This window comes from Aspergillus niger, assembly GCF_000002855.4.
Source record: "Aspergillus niger supercontig An05".
Classification (NCBI taxonomy): Eukaryota; Fungi; Ascomycota; class Eurotiomycetes; order Eurotiales; family Aspergillaceae; genus Aspergillus; species Aspergillus niger.
In genome coordinates this window covers 460358-477419 of record NT_166521.1, presented here as the reverse complement: position 1 = coordinate 477419, position 17062 = coordinate 460358, and the positions used below count along the sequence as shown (strand labels likewise).

At 48.0% G+C, this 17062-nt stretch overlaps 9 protein-coding genes across 9 annotated transcripts; 6 read left to right on the top strand and 3 right to left on the bottom strand.

Moving 5' to 3' along the window:
* Positions 1-639: 639 nt before the first annotated feature.
* On the top strand, positions 640-1998 carry An05g02080 (hypothetical protein; the record flags this gene model as incomplete). Its single annotated transcript, XM_059747951.1, has 4 exons — positions 640-858; positions 915-1113; positions 1346-1463; positions 1527-1998. 4 exons carry the CDS (start codon positions 640-642, stop codon positions 1996-1998), a joined length of 1008 nt encoding a protein of 335 aa, XP_059603728.1.
* An 838-nt stretch (positions 1999-2836) lies between these two features.
* Positions 2837-3968, top strand: An05g02070 (uncharacterized protein; the record flags this gene model as incomplete). The annotated part of the gene is given in 2 exon segments (XM_059747950.1): positions 2837-3449; positions 3507-3968. Coding segments are annotated over 2 exon segments (1075 nt in total), but the record flags the coding sequence as incomplete, so codon positions are not given.
* A 262-nt stretch (positions 3969-4230) lies between these two features.
* Positions 4231-5382, bottom strand: An05g02060 (uncharacterized protein; the record flags this gene model as incomplete). Its single annotated transcript, XM_059747949.1, has 4 exons — positions 4231-4277; positions 4477-4777; positions 4829-5250; positions 5301-5382. The coding sequence occupies 4 exons, from the start codon at positions 5380-5382 to the stop codon at positions 4231-4233; spliced, it is 852 nt and encodes a 283-aa protein (XP_059603726.1).
* A 289-nt stretch (positions 5383-5671) lies between these two features.
* Positions 5672-6535, top strand: An05g02050 (uncharacterized protein; the record flags this gene model as incomplete). Its single annotated transcript, XM_001390736.1, has 2 exons — positions 5672-6018; positions 6073-6535. 2 exons carry the CDS (start codon positions 5672-5674, stop codon positions 6533-6535), a joined length of 810 nt encoding a protein of 269 aa, XP_001390773.1.
* A 244-nt stretch (positions 6536-6779) lies between these two features.
* On the bottom strand, positions 6780-7749 carry An05g02040 (uncharacterized protein; the record flags this gene model as incomplete). Its single annotated transcript, XM_059747948.1, has 3 exons — positions 6780-7050; positions 7114-7511; positions 7699-7749. The coding sequence occupies 3 exons, from the start codon at positions 7747-7749 to the stop codon at positions 6780-6782; spliced, it is 720 nt and encodes a 239-aa protein (XP_059603725.1).
* A 242-nt stretch (positions 7750-7991) lies between these two features.
* Positions 7992-9051, top strand: An05g02030 (uncharacterized protein; the record flags this gene model as incomplete). The annotated part of the gene is made up of 2 exons (XM_001390734.3): positions 7992-8689; positions 8745-9051. 2 exons carry the CDS (start codon positions 7992-7994, stop codon positions 9049-9051), a joined length of 1005 nt encoding a protein of 334 aa, XP_001390771.1.
* Positions 9052-9601: 550 nt separating this feature from the next.
* Positions 9602-11567, bottom strand: An05g02020 (uncharacterized protein; the record flags this gene model as incomplete). Its single annotated transcript, XM_059747947.1, has 4 exons — positions 9602-9798; positions 9889-10546; positions 10738-11434; positions 11491-11567. The coding sequence occupies 4 exons, from the start codon at positions 11565-11567 to the stop codon at positions 9602-9604; spliced, it is 1629 nt and encodes a 542-aa protein (XP_059603724.1).
* Positions 11568-11949: 382 nt separating this feature from the next.
* An05g02010 (uncharacterized protein) lies at positions 11950-13790 on the top strand (the record flags this gene model as incomplete). The annotated part of the gene is made up of 5 exons (XM_059747946.1): positions 11950-12087; positions 12137-12431; positions 12470-12707; positions 12752-13332; positions 13393-13790. The coding sequence occupies 5 exons, from the start codon at positions 11950-11952 to the stop codon at positions 13788-13790; spliced, it is 1650 nt and encodes a 549-aa protein (XP_059603723.1).
* A 934-nt stretch (positions 13791-14724) lies between these two features.
* On the top strand, positions 14725-16280 carry An05g02000 (uncharacterized protein; the record flags this gene model as incomplete). Its single annotated transcript, XM_059747945.1, has 5 exons — positions 14725-14814; positions 14866-14934; positions 14984-15737; positions 16082-16104; positions 16251-16280. 5 exons carry the CDS (start codon positions 14725-14727, stop codon positions 16278-16280), a joined length of 966 nt encoding a protein of 321 aa, XP_059603722.1.
* Positions 16281-17062: the final 782 nt, after the last annotated feature.

Genomic DNA, 17062 nt, shown 5'->3' with positions numbered 1-17062 from the left:
GGTAACACCATTCATTGAGTTGACTACAGAGAACTATCTAACCATGGTTCCTCCCCCCCCTCTTTATACCTTTCAGTTCTGACTATCTAAGGCTGTGCAAACGTCACAGGGGGTGGTGCAATTGCCTTCGTAATGTCTTGCCACGTCATCACTGCTGATCCAAGGGGCCGTGCGTTCAAAGTATCCATAGTCCATGTCTGCTGACGCGTCGTCTATGCGCGTCCATTTGCTGTAAATGTCGTTTCACTTAGAGTGGATTCCGACGATCGTCCGGCCGTTGAGCAACTTTGAGTAATCCAGTGGGCCCGATCAACCAGCACACAATAGCCAGCTGAGCGTGTTCGTTGTACCGGCCAGTACCAAGCAGTGCACCTTAATCGCACATCCCGAACGACGCGTGGTTTTTTGCTGAATTTGGCCCTATCACAACTGCACAATGCGATCCCACCCCAACTTTGTTTCCGCCCCGGGGCTTATCTGGCACCAAATATATCGCTCGCCGGCTTGGCTATCATTCCAGGTCTGTGCGATGATCGTGGCCTTTGGAACCCAATAATCCTTTTTATCGTCTGTCGCCCTTGCGTAGATATTCCCTTGTTTCCCCTCTATTTTTCCTCTTTGCTATGACTCCCTGCGGAGATGAGTGCCGGATTGTCCCCGCCCAATAGAACTGGTGGGAATAGTACCACCGGCAGTCCGCGGCCGAGGCCAACCTCTGCGGTCAACTTTGGCCCAGAGCTGCTGATTGCCGTTTGGACAATGAGTGCCTTGTCCATTATAGTTGTGGCGATGCGCTCAGTGAGCAATGCCAAGTTTGGCAATTATCAGATCAGTGATATAGTCACTTTATTGGCACTGGTCAGTGCATGAACTTGCCTTCCTCCGACGTCACTAACATTCGGTTAAATGCATAGACGCTGCTTGTGATTGCCGCAGTGCTGTCAAGTGTCGCAGTGGACTATGGGTACGGGAAGACCGCCAGCTCGTTGGAGCTGCATCACGCAATGAGCTCCCTCAAGTACTCCACTATCAGTCAGGCCGTGGTAACGCTTGCTGCAACTGCCGGTCGTCTGGCGTTTATCATTTATCTATCGAGCTGCTGGCAGCCCGAAAGTTACACCGGATCATCCTATGGACTCTCGTGCCCTTACAGGTGATTGTCAATATCATCAGTGTGTTTTTGCTGTTCTTTCAGTGTTCGACACATGTGGAGGAATTATTCAACCCAAGCCAAAGCACCCATTGCATGTCGCTGAAGATTCAGATTGACTATGCTTATTTTCAGGGTGGTATGCTTTCTCTATCACGACTCTTTGGAAATGCGCCTTCTGATAATCTCCAATAGCATTCAATTCCGCCTGTGATCTCCTTCTCGCCTCTTTTCCAATATACATCTTCTGGCGATTTAATTGGAACGTCAGAGTCAAGCTGGTTCTAATCTCTCTCCTGAGTTTGGGAGTATTGTAAGTAGCTCATCAACTATCTATGATCTCATGCAGAACTAACCATTAAACCAATTACTACAGAGCCATGGCTGCTTCACTAGTCAAAACTATCGAATATCCAACCATCATGACCTCTACCAACCCTCGCACCAACCACGTCACCCTTCTACGGTGGATGTTCGTCGAAGCAGGCGTGGTGCTCATCACCGCGTCTATACCCTGTCTCCGACCGCTTGTTATCCACTGGATCAAAAAATTCATCAAACGAGCACCCACTTTACACACGAGAATGGACAACCCCGAAGCTACGCAGAGCACGACGCTTAATGTCAGTCAAATGACGCAGGACTGGAAAAAACGATGGATCATGCCGTACATGCAGCAAACTCAGTCCGGGGAGAACTTGGAGCAACATATCCTGGCTAATATCTCCACGCATATCTTTGCCGGGGACCGGGAGTTTCTTGATCGACATGTTCCGGGTATTGTCAAGAAGGTGGAGGTTACTGTGGTGGCGGATGAGATTCCGTTGACGGAGGTTGAGCATACGTGACTTCTTCACGATTGATTTTTCATGTTTGAATTATATTATGTATATTTATGTTTACTTTGCTGGTCATGGTAACTATGTAGATCTATATGCCATCAATAGTCTTTGAGCTCTTCTAAGTGTAACTAGGGTGATGAACCTCTTGGCATTGGCTCCGTCTCGCGGTCACTGCAGCGGCTAATAGCGGCACCGGGTAATTGACTTTCAGTACGTCCACTGATTTGCCAGTTGGGGTTTGGATGGGATTACAGATTGAATGAGCAGTATTGCTTTTAATTCTACAGGGGAATGCTGTGTTATTCACACATTCCCCCCGCGCTTTTTGGTAACTCTGGTCTATTTGTATTGTGTTCTGGCAGGTATAATCGAGTGAATTTTCCAATCTTCCATATCGACGACCATTCAATGAATCGTTGAGAATCAGAGTAGGGGGGCTACTAGAGATATCCCTAGTGGCCTTATTTAAACAATGCAGCAATATACATTTAAGCTTATGTGGATATTGATGTCCATCCGTTATGCTTATCCCGTTAGATCAGTGATTACAGTAGCCGACGACCGCTATTACCCGCCACAAAATCTTACTGCGGAGTAGTACCGACACGGCGTCATGCAGGCTTACAGATTCCTGCTTACGTTGGAGCAACCAACCGTCGCAGTGGCTTATAGCCTTACGACCAGTGCAGATATATTCCCCTTCTAGCCGTAGACCACATACCAATGAACAATATATTTACTTCGTTACTTCTCCTCAATTCGGCCGTCACAGGGTTGAGGTAATCACAACCTCTTGGCAGCAACATCACCCAGAATACTAGTACCTTCCTACTACACCCTCAACATGGCTACAGCAACCGCAGCAGTCAACTCCACCGGGCCCCAAGTCCCCAGAGATCCAATCGTCTCCATCAAATCAACAAGCGGCACTCACCCTCCCACCACCCGCACAACATATACCCTCAACACGGGCGCCAAAATCCCCGCCCTCGGGGTCGGCACCTTCCAAGACCCCGACTCCCAAGAAGAAACCGTCTGCCAAGTCTTACAGCGTGGTATGCGGCTAATCGACACAGCACGGGTCTACGGCGTGGAACAGCAAGTCGGCAGGGGAATCAAGAAGAGCGGCGTCCCCCGCGAAGAGATCTTCCTTGGCACGAAGCTCTGGTGTAACGATTTCCACCCCGACGATGTGGAGCGCGCGGTGGATGATTCTTTGCGGGACTTGGTATACGCCCTACGTTGATTTGTTGTTGATGCATTATCCGTGCACATTTAAGCGGGGCGAAGATCGGTTTCCCCGCGATGCGGAGGGGAGGATGATACATGGGGAGACTACGTTTGTGGATACGTGGAGGGCGTTGGAGAAGGTGGTTAAGACGGGTAAGGTGAGGGCCATTGGGGTGTCGAATTTCAGCAAGGGTGAGATTGAGACGTTGCTTAGGGAGACTTCTACTGTAGGTCCCTTTTCTTTTACTTTCATCTGATTACTTGACTGAAAGTGATACATGCAGGTCCCCGCCGTGCACCAAATGGAAGTCCACCCCTACCTCCAGCAGAAGGGCTTCAACGAGTGGCTTCGCGAAAAGGGTATTCACGTCGTCCAGTTCAGTCCCCTCGGGAACATGAACGACTTCTACCGTCAGGCAGGATGGTCGAAGGAAATCGCGCACATGATGCGGGTGATTGATCAGCCCATCCTCAAAGAGATCGGACAGAAATACGGCAAGAGTCCAGTGCAGGTTGTGCTTGCGTGGGGGATTAATAGCGGCCGCTCGGTTATTCCGAAGACTGTGATCGATTGGCAGATTGAGGAGAATTTGGCTGCTGATTTTGAGCTGGATGCAGAGGATATGGCTCGAATTGCTACATTGGATGCAAAGGCGCGGTTCAATGACCCTAGTTTTGATTATGAGTGGCGGTTGTATAGTGATTTGGAGGGGATTGATGGCACCATGAAGGGGAGAACACACTAGGATTTGATGGTACGGAGCCATTGCGTTTATGCTCAACTTGGAATGATGGATTTGAAGGTTACTGCGTAGTCTGAGATTGTGGAAGTCATGTCTAATGATTCTATTCATTTCATTAACGCCGTTTAATTGCCACGCTATAGTTATGCGTCACAAAACGGGAAGCATTCTACCTAAGCCGCAAGATCATTTCTCTTCGTATACAAGAAACTAAGGCTATTCACTTGTTTATTAAAAGGACTGTGCTACGCACGCAACACAACATTTAACGACCCATTTCGCGCGCCCAGTAAAGCGTTTCATAGTTTCGTNCTATTTGGTAGTCTAGAGAAAATACGAGATATGTGAAGAAACTCAGCCTGTATTGAAGTGCTCCATGAATGCTCTTCGAGGTAAACCAACTCATTAACACGACATCCACAAAACGAGACCTCGCCATGGAAGATACATTTCAACAAACTGTTCGTGTCAGTATCATCTAAAGACTTAGAAAGGATCATCAGACACTCACTTCCAATCACCCCATTCACCGGGATATCAATAGATGTCGTATAGCTAGCAGCATCACTCAGCAGATATACATAAGCACCTCCAAGCTCTTGCACCTCCGCCAATCGCGGAAACCCTCCGTAATACTTAAGTTGCTGCTCCCAGTCGGGCTGCTGTGGTACCCAGTATGTCATGGCAGTTTTGACCAAACCTGGCGAGACACTGTTCACACGAATGCCATACTGAGCCCATTCCATGGCCAATGTGTGAGTCATGTTTCGGACACCGGCCTTGGAAGCTCCATAAGGTGTGGATGGGACGCGCTAACATATCGTAAGCTACCATTCCATCGAAACAAATGAACGACAACAGACCTTATTCGGTCGGTACGAGGCCATTGACGCAGTAAAAACAATTGACCCCTTGATTCCGAGCTTGATAAAGGCACGCGCCGCAGCACGAGCGCTATAGAACGCTCCGAAGAGGTTGACATTAAAGAGGGTCTCGATCTCTTCTTTGGTGAAATCCAGGGCAGCCTTATGGTGAGTGCGACCGGCGTTGACTACCATGCCATGCAGCGCACCCGCCTCTTCAATGATCTTATCAATTGCTGCGGTGATGGTGGCTTCCTCTGTCACGTTTGCGTTAATGGCGCTGAGTTGCCCGGGGTAGCGCTTTTCCAGGGCGGCGAAGTCCTCTCCCGTCTCGCCGATGTCGATCGAGTAGACTTTGGCGGCACCGTTGGTGAGACAACATTCTGCGATACCGAGGCCAATTCCACGATTGGCGCCGGTTACTGGATCGAGATTAGAGATGTATCACTGACGTGTCCCATGGGTTACGTACTTGCGATGATCTTGCCTCCGAGGCTGACCTTGGTCTGAGGAGCGCTGGCCTGGGGTATTTCTTGAGGGTCAGCAGAAGTCATTGTGATAATATCAATATGCTTGATACGATATAGGTAATGCTTTTCCAGAATATTGACATTGTAGAAGACATTTAAGGGTCATTTTATAACATGTTTTGGCCATCTGCTCATACTTGATCACTCGAGTCGGGGATCCCCCGAGACGCGGAGGCGGGGAAGCGCGGGGATGCAATGCCTCGAGACGGGAACATTGATTGCATTCCATAACTTGAAAAGCTGCTACAGACACTACATTGTACGGAGATTAGTGTTTTCTTCTTGACAGTTCCTTTGTGTACAGGTTTCTGCAATGGCTCTACCAGCTTGCAATCTGCTCAAGGGCAAAACAGCTGCCATCACCGGCGGCACGACAGGAATCGGGCGTGCGATCGCATTGGCCTTCATCACCCAAGGCTGCAATGTTGCAGTCAACCATCTGGGTCTCCCCCAAGACGAGGTGCATCGGCACAGTCTGCTTGACGAAGTCAAGTCCATCCAACAAGGCGGCATTGCGGCTGGCAAGATTCTCGAGATTCCGGGCGATGTGACTGCCCCGGAGACCAGCATAAACCTCGTCAAAGAAGCCGTTTCTCAATGGGGGAAGCTAGATATTTTTGTCGCCAACGCAGGCGTGTTCAAACAAGCTGAATTTCTCCAGTGAGTCTATTATCCTATAGTGAACGACAGAGAAGTGGTCACTAACATACCCAGGATCGAGTCGTCTCTTCTCGACCACAGCATCGACGTCAACATCAAAGGCTGCTTCTACTCCTGCCAAGCAGCTGCCCGGCAGATGGTCAAGCAGGGCCATGGCGGCTCCATCATCGGTATCTCCTCCGTCAGCGCGCTGGTCGGTGGAGGCCTCCAGACCCACTACACGCCCACTAAGGCCGCTGTGCTTTCCATGATGCAGTCCATGGCCATTTCTCTGGGCAAGGATCGGATCAGATGCAATGCTCTGATGCCTGGGACCATCGCTACTCAGTTGGCTGATCATGATATGAAGAACCCTACCAAGAAGGCTGCGCTCGAGGCGCGCATTCCGTTGGGGCGGATCGGAAACCCGGACGATATGGCTGGCCCAGCGGTATTTCTGGCTTGTGAGGAGATGAGTCGATATGTAAATGCCACAGGGCTGTTGGCAGACGGTGGGATGTTTAGTAACTTGCAATAGATTGGTCTGAAAATAGTTTTTATGATGATTTGTAGTTATTGGGTCTAATCTACTTGTTCCCACAGGTTTATTACGGTAGTGATTAAGTTGCAAATGCAGACAGCTCTGAAAGTAGTATCCTAGGCTACTAAACGTCGCCACTACTACGTGCTTGTCCTCTCTGTCATCATGGGAGATAGTGAAAAGTTGCTGGACTCAATGGATTCGACTAAGAACCTCTCTATATTATCTCCATCACGCTCCCTCACGCCTTTCCCGCAGACCCACAGATTTCCATCCACTTCGCTGTCAAATCCGCCACTTTCTGGATTCCCTCCTCAATAAGCTGGGTGTGTGGTATCTTCCCCACGTTATCCCGAAGATGATCATAGTAGTCATCCAGCACAAGTCGGTTTACATTTATCTTGGCCACTCCAGCCGCCACACAGCGCTGTATCAGTTCTGGCGGAAACCCATTCGTACCATGAATTGCCAAGCAAACTCTTCCATTGACTTGACTCCGAATCTTCTCAAACCTGCCACATCAACGTCAGCAAATTGGTTGTTTTGGGCATCACAAGATACTCAACCCAACTCACCGCTCAAAATCCAATTGCGGGCCACGGGGGCCATATTCCCCATGAACATTTCCTATAGCCGGAGCAAGCACATCCACACCTGTGTCTATAAACTCATCCACCTCTTCCGCAGTGGTCATGCAAGCCTCCAATCCTGCCGTATCCATGACTCCGTCCTCTCCTCCCTCAATACGGCCCGGTTCAGCTTCGGTGACCTTCTGGCGCTCATTGCAGTATCGCACCAACTCGCGAGTCTTGCGCAGATTGACCTCCTTCTCATGGTGTGACATGTCCACCATGATACTGTCGAAGGGCATATCCGCCGCCTGCTTGATGATGTCTTCCGACTGTGCATGGTCGAGGTGGATGCTGATGGGCACGGTCGCGCGACTGACTGCGTCCGCAGCAGTCCGCACAATCTAGCCATCCGTTGCTTTGACTGCCCAAGGGAAGAATTGTATTATAAGTGGCGAGCGCGCTGTTTCGGCTGCTCGGATATATCCGAGAATTTGTTCGAGGTTGTATGCGATGACTGCGATGACGCCGTATCCGCCGGCGTGAGCATTGCGCAGAATGCGCCTGTGGCGGTTTTCTTCTTTCCAGGACATCAATGCGAGGAGCAGTAAGTGAATTAGACGGGTGCAGCTGTGATCCCATGGATGCTTGTGTTGATCGACGTTCTTATACTCTGCGGAGATGGGCTCGCGGTGGGGCGGAGATGGCCTCGAGACGAGGACCGGAGTTACCCCGATTCCCCAGTTCTTCTCCCCATGTTTCCCCTCCACTGTTGTGTTTGCCACTTTTTGTAGACTGAGCATTGACTATATCGCTTGCTCTGGTCAACCTACACAATAGAATACTGTCCTGACAATCTATTCGGCTTAGCAAAATACCTCACCATGACCGACAGCGAAATAACGGGATTTCAATCCCACCACAAAGACTTCACAACAATCACCGGTCAAACCCCCTCCCTCGAACTACTCGCAGAACACCGCGACTACCCCTTTGCACACGAAGCCGGAATCTACATCCCGGAGACAAACAACCTCTGGATCACCAGCAACCGATGCGTCGACCCAAATGGCAGCAAAACCCAGCAAAGAGTCTACATCACCCGCGTTGACCTGAATACCAGCCCCATCACCTACGAGGAGATCCCCACCGACATCCCCATGGGCAATGGCGGCATCAACTACGACAAAGATAGCATCCTCATCTGCGGGCAGGGGTCCATGACCCAGCCTAGTGGGCTGTATCGCATGTCCATCACTGCCCCGTACACAACGGAACTGCTCAAGGGCGACTTCTACGGCCGGCCCTTCAACTCGGTCAATGACGTGGTCGTGCATACTGATGGCTCCATCTGGTTCACCGATCCCATTTACGGCTACAGGCATGAGTATCGTCCGGAACCGTGTCTACCGTGTCAGGTGTACCAGTGGTGTCCGCGCGAAGGGACTATTCGCGCTATGGCTGATGGCTTTGGAATGCCGAATGGGATCTGTTTCTCCCCGAATGAGAAGACGGTTTATATCACGGATACGGACCGGTTGCATGGGGATGGTACGGTGTTTGATCATCGGGCATCTTCTATGTATGTCTTGTTTCATCCTATAGTGTTGTCGGGGTGTCTGCTAATTAGGGTGTAGCTATGCCTTCGACGTGTCCACGATACATGGACAGCCATTCCTCACCAACCGTCGGCTCTTCGCCATGGCCGATCACGGTATCCCCGACGGTATTAAGTGCGACCTCAATGGAAACGTATACAGTGGTTGCGGGGATGGAATCCATGTGTGGTCCCCCGGGGGTGTTCTCCTCGGTCGCATCCTCATCGATGGCGGGGTGGCCAACTTCTGTTTTGGCAGAAACGGGGAGATCTTTGCGCTCAATGAGCACCGCCTATGGAGGGTCCAGCTCGGGGCTGGTGTCAAGGGGGCATTACTTGGTCTGTAGACTACGGAGCAGGACACCGGATAGTAATCAACCATCAACCATGTTATGAGGCAGCGCCAGCCCGGGTAATAATTTTTCCGCCAGTAGCGGCTTTGGCATCCTGGCTTTCCCAAAGCTCCTGTAACTCCACTCCCAATGATCTAACCGGCCACCCAGTTCTTGCTCGACAAGATTCAAGCAGCTCCAGGATGTCTTCCCGAGCACGCTTCTCTTGAGTAAAGATTCCTGCTGCGTTCTGTAAGCCACTTGAAAGACACTCAGCGATGTTATGTGGGACGCTTTTTGCTCGTGCCATGATCTCCGCCTGCTTTAACAGGTAAGGCTCGGTTCTTAAAGCAGCAGAATCCCTACCGCCTGCTTATTTGTCTTTCTTGTACTCTGAGGCGACAATGCTAGCCTGAGGCAGTAGCATCATACCTCAGGCCGTAACTGTCGCCTCAGGCATGACACAAGATTATTGGCAAGGCGATAGGGTTTCTGCATGTGCTAAGAGCAGGTAGGCGGAGGGCGTGGCATGAGCGAAGGCCGGTGTGGCAGTAGCGTCTCCCTATCACATACCTATGAATACAGCCTGAGAGGACATCAAGCTAGATGCATTATCCCTCAAAGTCATCGCAATCCCACAGATATCTTCCACGTAATGCTTGATGGCACTTTGGCGTTCGAGGTACTGGTCCAGTCCTCCTATACTGGGCTCATGCACCAGTAAGAGAATACACGACGCGCTGAAGAATTGAACTGCCAGTCCTAGTAAAGCAATGTCGTCAATTCACGTTGTTTAATCACGGGAGATGCTACCATCACACCGGTCAGGCTAAAGCCCGTCATTCAACATACCAAACGCTGCAGGACGTATCCAAATCGGTCGAAAGTATGATGAATGCTCACGCCTACCGAGCGGCAAGGGCGAGAACTCCACGGTCCGGTGCTGTCGCCAGTCCTCGAGCATAGCACGAAGGCGGTTCGCATCATCGATTCGACGCCGTCTATTCTCCTCAGTGGTACTCTCTGCGCAGTAACTAATCACCTTCGCTGTAATATAAATAGCTCGCATAGCGAGTTCGTGCGGCAAAAGCGCGGATAACGGCTTCTGTGGAATCCAAAACGTCAATGTTTTGCGTTTCTCGCGGAATGCCGCCCAGATATCCTGGCAGAGCCAGGCCCACCATACGGCGGAGTGTAGTCCACCAGACTCGCCGTGGATGGTCTGGGACCTTTGTATGAGGAAGACGCCTTCAAGGTGCCGTTCCCAGTCGTTGGTGGAGTTGTCGAGCATTTCATAAGCGGAGATAATTAGTGCGGTCGCGAGGAGTTCTAGGCTGGTCTTGTAGCTAGAAAACCGCATGGCTCGCTGGACGTAGTGTAGTGTTTGATAGTAGTATTGCAGAGCTGCGGCTTCTTTGTTCGGCATATTCTCTTGGTCCAGGCCGGGATTCAGTGCTAAGTGTCGGAATGCGAGGGCGAGTATGGCATTCATGAGTCCCGCATTATATATCTTTATCCCTCGTCAGCTTAGGAGCATGTTCATCTTCGGAGAGCAGGAAGGGGAAGGGGAAACCCACTGCAAGATGCGCAACAAATGTGGAAAATTGGCTGGTTGGATCGAAAAGGTCCAGCTATTAGAGATAAATTAGACTGCGAATGCCGATCCCGTATGGTCCCATAGATGCATACCCATGTGCTTACTTGATTGATAAAGTGTCCGAACAGAGCATGTTCGGTAGGCAGAAGCTCTATTGCCTCCCGTGACTGCCAAATTAGTTCCTCTTCTACGGCACTACCTTCTTGATGACCTGTTGGACCATTGCTCGCGCCGGAATCAAGGGTACTATCAAGCACCTGTGTCGCGTATTGTAGCGAATAGGGCTGACTCAGACCATCAATTCTCAAGTGATCGACTGAATGGCTTTGAGTTCCATGGGAATTCTCTATAGAGGGCAGCTGTGGGCTGTCCCTTGCAGCATCACTCGCTAACAGCCCAAACCATCTTACTGCTGCAAAAGACGCATTTGAGGGAGACAGATAGTTATGCTGAAAGGCAATGGGGCTCTGGCCGGTAGACAATTGATCCAGGACCGTTGGCGGAGGGGGATTGGTGTCTGCATCTGAACAGCTCCAGCCCACACCTGGTGGCTCATGTCGTTCGTAAGATGCTATTTCCGGGGAGGGGTTATTCAGTACATGAGCGCTGGCTTGTCCCGGGGATGCTGTTGGCTCTTGGCCTGACACCGGAACAGCATCGGCAATGGCCCGCTCGAATGCTGGGCTGTCATTACTGCGACGGCCTGACGCCGGATATTCACAAGTCTTGTCTTTCTTGACGCATGGGCCGCAAATGGGCTTGATTTCATCACACTTCAGATGTCGCTTACGACAGGTAATGCTGCGTCCGTCCACTATATTAAGCCATGTACCGCTTGTTCGGCACGGGTCACTTACCATCCATTCTTGGTCCGCAACCCGCGGCCGCGAGACTTGCGCATCCGTGGCCGCCGATAGGGTAATTGAGAAGCCATGTTGGAAATTTCATAATTCCATGCATCACAAAGTCCATCTGGATCATAAGCTGGATTCATTCTGGCTCATGTCGAGATGCTTGTCCCCGTCTCGGGGACACATCCGGAATGTCGATCCATTCCATCCTCATTCCTTTGCCGATTTCACGTGATCCCCCGCATTACCCCGCGTCCTATGGGATCGACAAAACCTTCACTGTATACTCCTCAGTGTTACTATAGCAGTGATGACGCTAATTGATATGAGTGGTGTGATAGTAATAATGTTTTGTGCTATTGATATGATGGTTACCGCCGATTGCCGCATATCCGGGGTATGGAGATGATGTGAAAGAATACTATATTACGGCCGTGACCTTCAAGCCGACCAGTGTTTGACACAATGGATGACCTCAGACCATCTAAATTAAAAAAAATGCTCAAGTCCAAGACACCGTATTTTGGCCTTCGAGGGGGGTGGTTAACCTTTTGGATCACTCTAGCTTGTGGTGCTGACATGACTTTGTATGGATATGATCAGGTCAGTAACTGGTCCCGATTCCTGGAATGCATGACTGATCCCAATACAGGGAGTTTTCAGCGGAGTGGTGATATCCCAGGATTTTCTTCAATTACACAATCTTGAAGGTCCCTCTAAGACCAGTCTTCTTGGCACTGTCACCGCGATCTACGATGTTGGCTGCTTCCTCGGATCTATCTGTGCATACTGGCTTGGTGAGCGGTTGGGGCGTCGGAAGACGGTTCTCGTTGGAACGACTGTCATGGCAATCGGTGCCGTGTTGCAAGCATCCTCATACAGTGTGGGCCAAATGATGACAGGTCGAGTCATTGCAGGAATTGGCAACGGTATCTCCTCTTTCATAGGTAGAGGAGCATGAACGCTGACCATCTTTATCACCCAGGACTGAACACATCGACTGCGCCCATTTGGCAAGTTGAGACCTCAAATATGCATTGGCGAGGAAAGTTGGTTATCCTTGAGAATGTCCTTGTCCTTGTAGGGTTTTCACTTGCCAATTGGCTCAATTACGGACTGTCGTTCGCCAGTGGCCCTGTTTCCTGGCGCTTTCCCCTGTCGTTCCAATTCATCTTCATCATAGTACTCGCTCTTACAGTTCCATGGCTGCCTGAGTCCCCCAGGTATGTTAAATATGTTCTTTAGTGGTGCGTGCTTACATTCCCAGGTGGCTTATTGCCCACGGCCAAGAAGAAACGGCCGTCCAGATCATCGCAGACCTGGAGAACAAGGCCACAAACGACCCCTTCGTTCAATTCCAAACCAGCGAGATTCAATACAGTGTGAAATATGAACGAGAAAACAGTGTCAACTTCAGTGACATACTGCGGGGACGCGCCCATGAACGGTCAGGCACAAAAACCATCCGCAGGCTTATCCTTGGCATGGGAGCTCAAGCGATGCAACAGTTCTCAGGGATCAATGTCTCCTCCTACTATCTTCCTACAGTTTTGACCAAATCTGTCGGTATGAGCGAGTCGTTAGCGAGACTCTTAACAGCTTGTAATAGTGTTCAGTACTTATGTTTTTCGATGATCGGTATCCCGAATGTTGAGCGATGGGGCCGTCGAGCCCTTTTGATGTTTGGTGCCACGGGCCAATGTCTCTGCTATATCTTCATCACTGCTCTTATTCGGTATAATGAGATGCCCGGCTACTCACATCAACATGAAGTGGCGTCTGCATCTGTTGCTTTCTTCTTCTTGTACTATGTATTCTTTGGTATTGGCATGCAAGGAGTACCGTGGTGTATGTTTGAAACCTACTATATTCCGACTAAACTGCAGACTGTTCACTAATGATCAATAGTGTATCCTACAGAGATCAACTCCCTCACTATGCGGACCAAGGGCGCCGCACTCGGAGCAGCTACAAACTGGATTTTCAATTTCATGGTCGTCGAGATCACACCCATTGGAATACAGAACCTTGGCTGGCGGTTCTATGCGATTTGGATTGCATTGAATGCAGCAATGGTCCCTGTCATTTACGTCTTTTATCCTGAGACAGCAGGGCGCACCTTGGAGGACATGGATGAGTACTATCGTGGGAATCCCCCACTTTTTGTCTGCTTCGATAGGGAAGCAATTTCTCGCAAACGTCCTGAGAGATACCAGGTTCGAGATGAGCATGTTATTCGGGCTAAGGAAGGTGATGTGCTTGAATTGGCACAGCATGTGGAGAATGCGACCGCTGTGACAGCTTAATCACGACCTTCAAGTTCGAAATGATGAAGCGACTGTATATGAAGAGAGGGTGTACTTGTTAACTAACATCAAATGTTAACTTCACTCTTGTGGCTTGCTTAGTTTACCGCATGTAGTGCTACTTGTCATAATATTTTTTCATTTGTTTGCTAGGTTAGGATACTTAATTGAGTGCGGTTGGCTTCATACTCTTGTCTCAGCTAACCAGTAGACCAGTTATGACACATTATAGCTATTTGGACAACAGTTGGGGAGGATTGTCCTAAGAATACCGAATTCACGAAGAGCTTTCAATCGGTCGCTCGTGATACTATCCTGATGATCATCATTATCATTACGCTCCTTTTCCCAGTAGCTCTCTGCCAACTGGCGTGCTCTTTTTGTGTCTGGCGCAACTCCTTCTTAAGCATAGCAAGGGCTCGGCGGATATTATGTCGCCGGTACATAGTTCCAACCTTACACAGATACAATTTGGCTATTCATCGGGACATCGAAAGGCGTGTACAATTTGTGCTATGCTGGGGTGGGGTAAGGTTGATCGACGAGCCCCCGTCTCGGGGGCCACCCAAGTATAGAAGGCCCATGCCCATCCCACTTCTGCTGAAGACGACTAGATGATAATACCAATGATATATCGAGTACTCAGGGTCCCTCGGGTCTATCGTGAAGATGCCATCTCACTGTATCTTGCCTATGAGTGTCTGCGGTTCACTGCCCTCTCCTCCAAATGTTCACCTCCTCTGACTAGATACAACAGCCACCTGTGAATGCTAGCATACGGGCCCATAATTACCCCTCAGAATAGTTGTTTACCCAGTTTTCACATTATTTAAATCTAACATGAGTTCTTTGCACACCTTCGAGCTACCCCGCTCTATGAGGGCACTAGGTGCGTGTCGCATCTTTTCACTGGCCAACAAGCACGACATTTAACATGACTGTCGGAAACATAGAGTATAGCGAAGCACGGAAATTTAACATTGTTGATAAAAAGCTTCCTACCGTTCGAGCACACGATATTTTAGTAGGTCTTAAGTATTCCATAGATCACACCCAATGTCTGACAAGATTCCAGATCAAAGTCAAGGCCTGCGGTGTCTGTGGTACCGACCTACACATCCATGAGGGTGAATTTGGAGCCCAAGTAGGGACACACCTACCACTAAACAAGAGCTCGAACTGATCAGCCCAAGTTCCCACTAGTACCCGGCCATGAAACTGTCGGCATCGTCGCAGCATTCGGCACCGAAGTCAATGGCTTCACAGTAGGGGATCGCGTGGTGGCCGATAACTCGGAGCTATGCGGACATTGTCACTACTGCCGTCGAGGCAAGGAGCTCTTCTGCGAGAACTTTATAGCCCATGGTGTGATGGTCGATGGCGGATTCGCCGAATACGCTGCCTACCCGGCCTATCGCGTATTCAAAATCAAGAACCTGTCAGATGTCGATGCCACCTTGCTGGAGCCTGCAGCCTGTGCGGCACACGGGCTGGATAAAATCGCCCCGCAGATGGGATCCAGTGTTCTTCTGTTCGGCGCCGGTCCGACAGGACTAATGTTAGCTCAGCTTCTTCGCCAGAATGGTGGCTGTCGAACTGTTATTGCTGCACCGGGCGGGTTGAAGATGGAGCTGGCCAAATCGCTAGATGCTGCGGATGAGTTTGTTGAGCTCCCGCGGGAAGAAGATGCCGCGGCTGCTAGGCTGGAGGAACTGCGAGGGAGATATCCATACGGCTTTGATATTGTTGTGGAAGCCACAGGTAGTGAAAGGGTTCTGGAAAACGCCATACACTTTGTCACCAAAGGTGGAAAGCTGGTGGTATATGGGGTCTACAAGGATGAGAGCCGCATCTCGCTGTCACCGAACAAAATCTTCAAGGAGGAGATTCATGTTCTCGGCTCGTTCAGTCAGACATACAAATTTCCAGCTGCCATTGATTATCTTGGTAAGTCTTATAAAGTGGGGGTACGGAGGACCAGTGGCTAATGGATGTTTGCATACACAGATCGTAAGAGGATCAATGTATCTGGGATTGTTAACAAAACATTTAGATTGGGCGAGTGGGAGATGTGCCTTGATGCGATGAGGCGAAAGTCGGTTGTCAAGGCTGCCATAGTCTTTGACTAGTCTTCGGATTATGTTGGAACGTAATCTCAGTAGATTACTAGTAGTCGAGGTCACGTGATCTGTAAACTCCGTAATCTCAACCGCTCCTTCCGAGCGCGCCTAGATAGAAGAATTAAGCGTTTATTATAATTTTAATATTAATCTAAAATGTTGTTTTAATAGATTATAAGCCCGGCTTTTCGCTCGTAAGACTAACTAGCAGAGATCTAAGTTAAATTATATATAAAGTAAGCTATAATTATAATAGAACCGCGTATTATAATATCTTTATTCTAAAATACTAAAATAGTGTGAATATTAAAATACTCAAATACTAAAATATTATAATTAGATAGATATATATCTTTTAATTATATTTTGAATACTAAGGAAGTGACTACACAACTAATAATATAAATAAATAAAATACTAGAAAAGCTGCTAGGAGGCATTTAATCTATATTTAAAAAATTAAAAAATTAAAAAGACTTTTTAATATAATATTTTAAAATATATTAAATACTAAAAAATATTAGTTTATAAGATATAATTAATAAGAAAATATTTTATTTAAATATTAATTATCTAAAATACTAGCTATGATATTATTTATTAATTACTATCTAGTTCTAGTTTATTAGCCAGCTATCTGACTCTCTAAAAAGAGTATTAATAATAGTTTCTAATATTTATAACTACGCGGATAAAATTCATAAAATTATAAAATTACTTATTTTAGACTATGGTTATATACTTTTAAAATAATATATTTTAATCTTATTTATAAATATTAATCTGACTATTTTACTATTAAATAATACGTGGAGGTTTTCAAACAAGTATATAATCTTATTAAAAAATTAAAAGTTAGAATAATATCTTACTATAAATTATTATATTTATTTAAAGAATTAGAATCAGATTTTTTAATCTGGATATTAATAGTAGAATACAGTTTATCTGATAATACTGCAGATATTCTTATAAAGAAAGAATTTTTAGTTTACTATAAAATTATAATTAAATAAGATAATAAATAAATATAAAAATATTTTTTTATTATACTAGTAAAGAATACTAAACACACCACCAAGTTAGGAAATATTATAATAATTTTAGAATAAAAGAAATTAATATTTTTATTAATAGAAATAATCTCTGAAA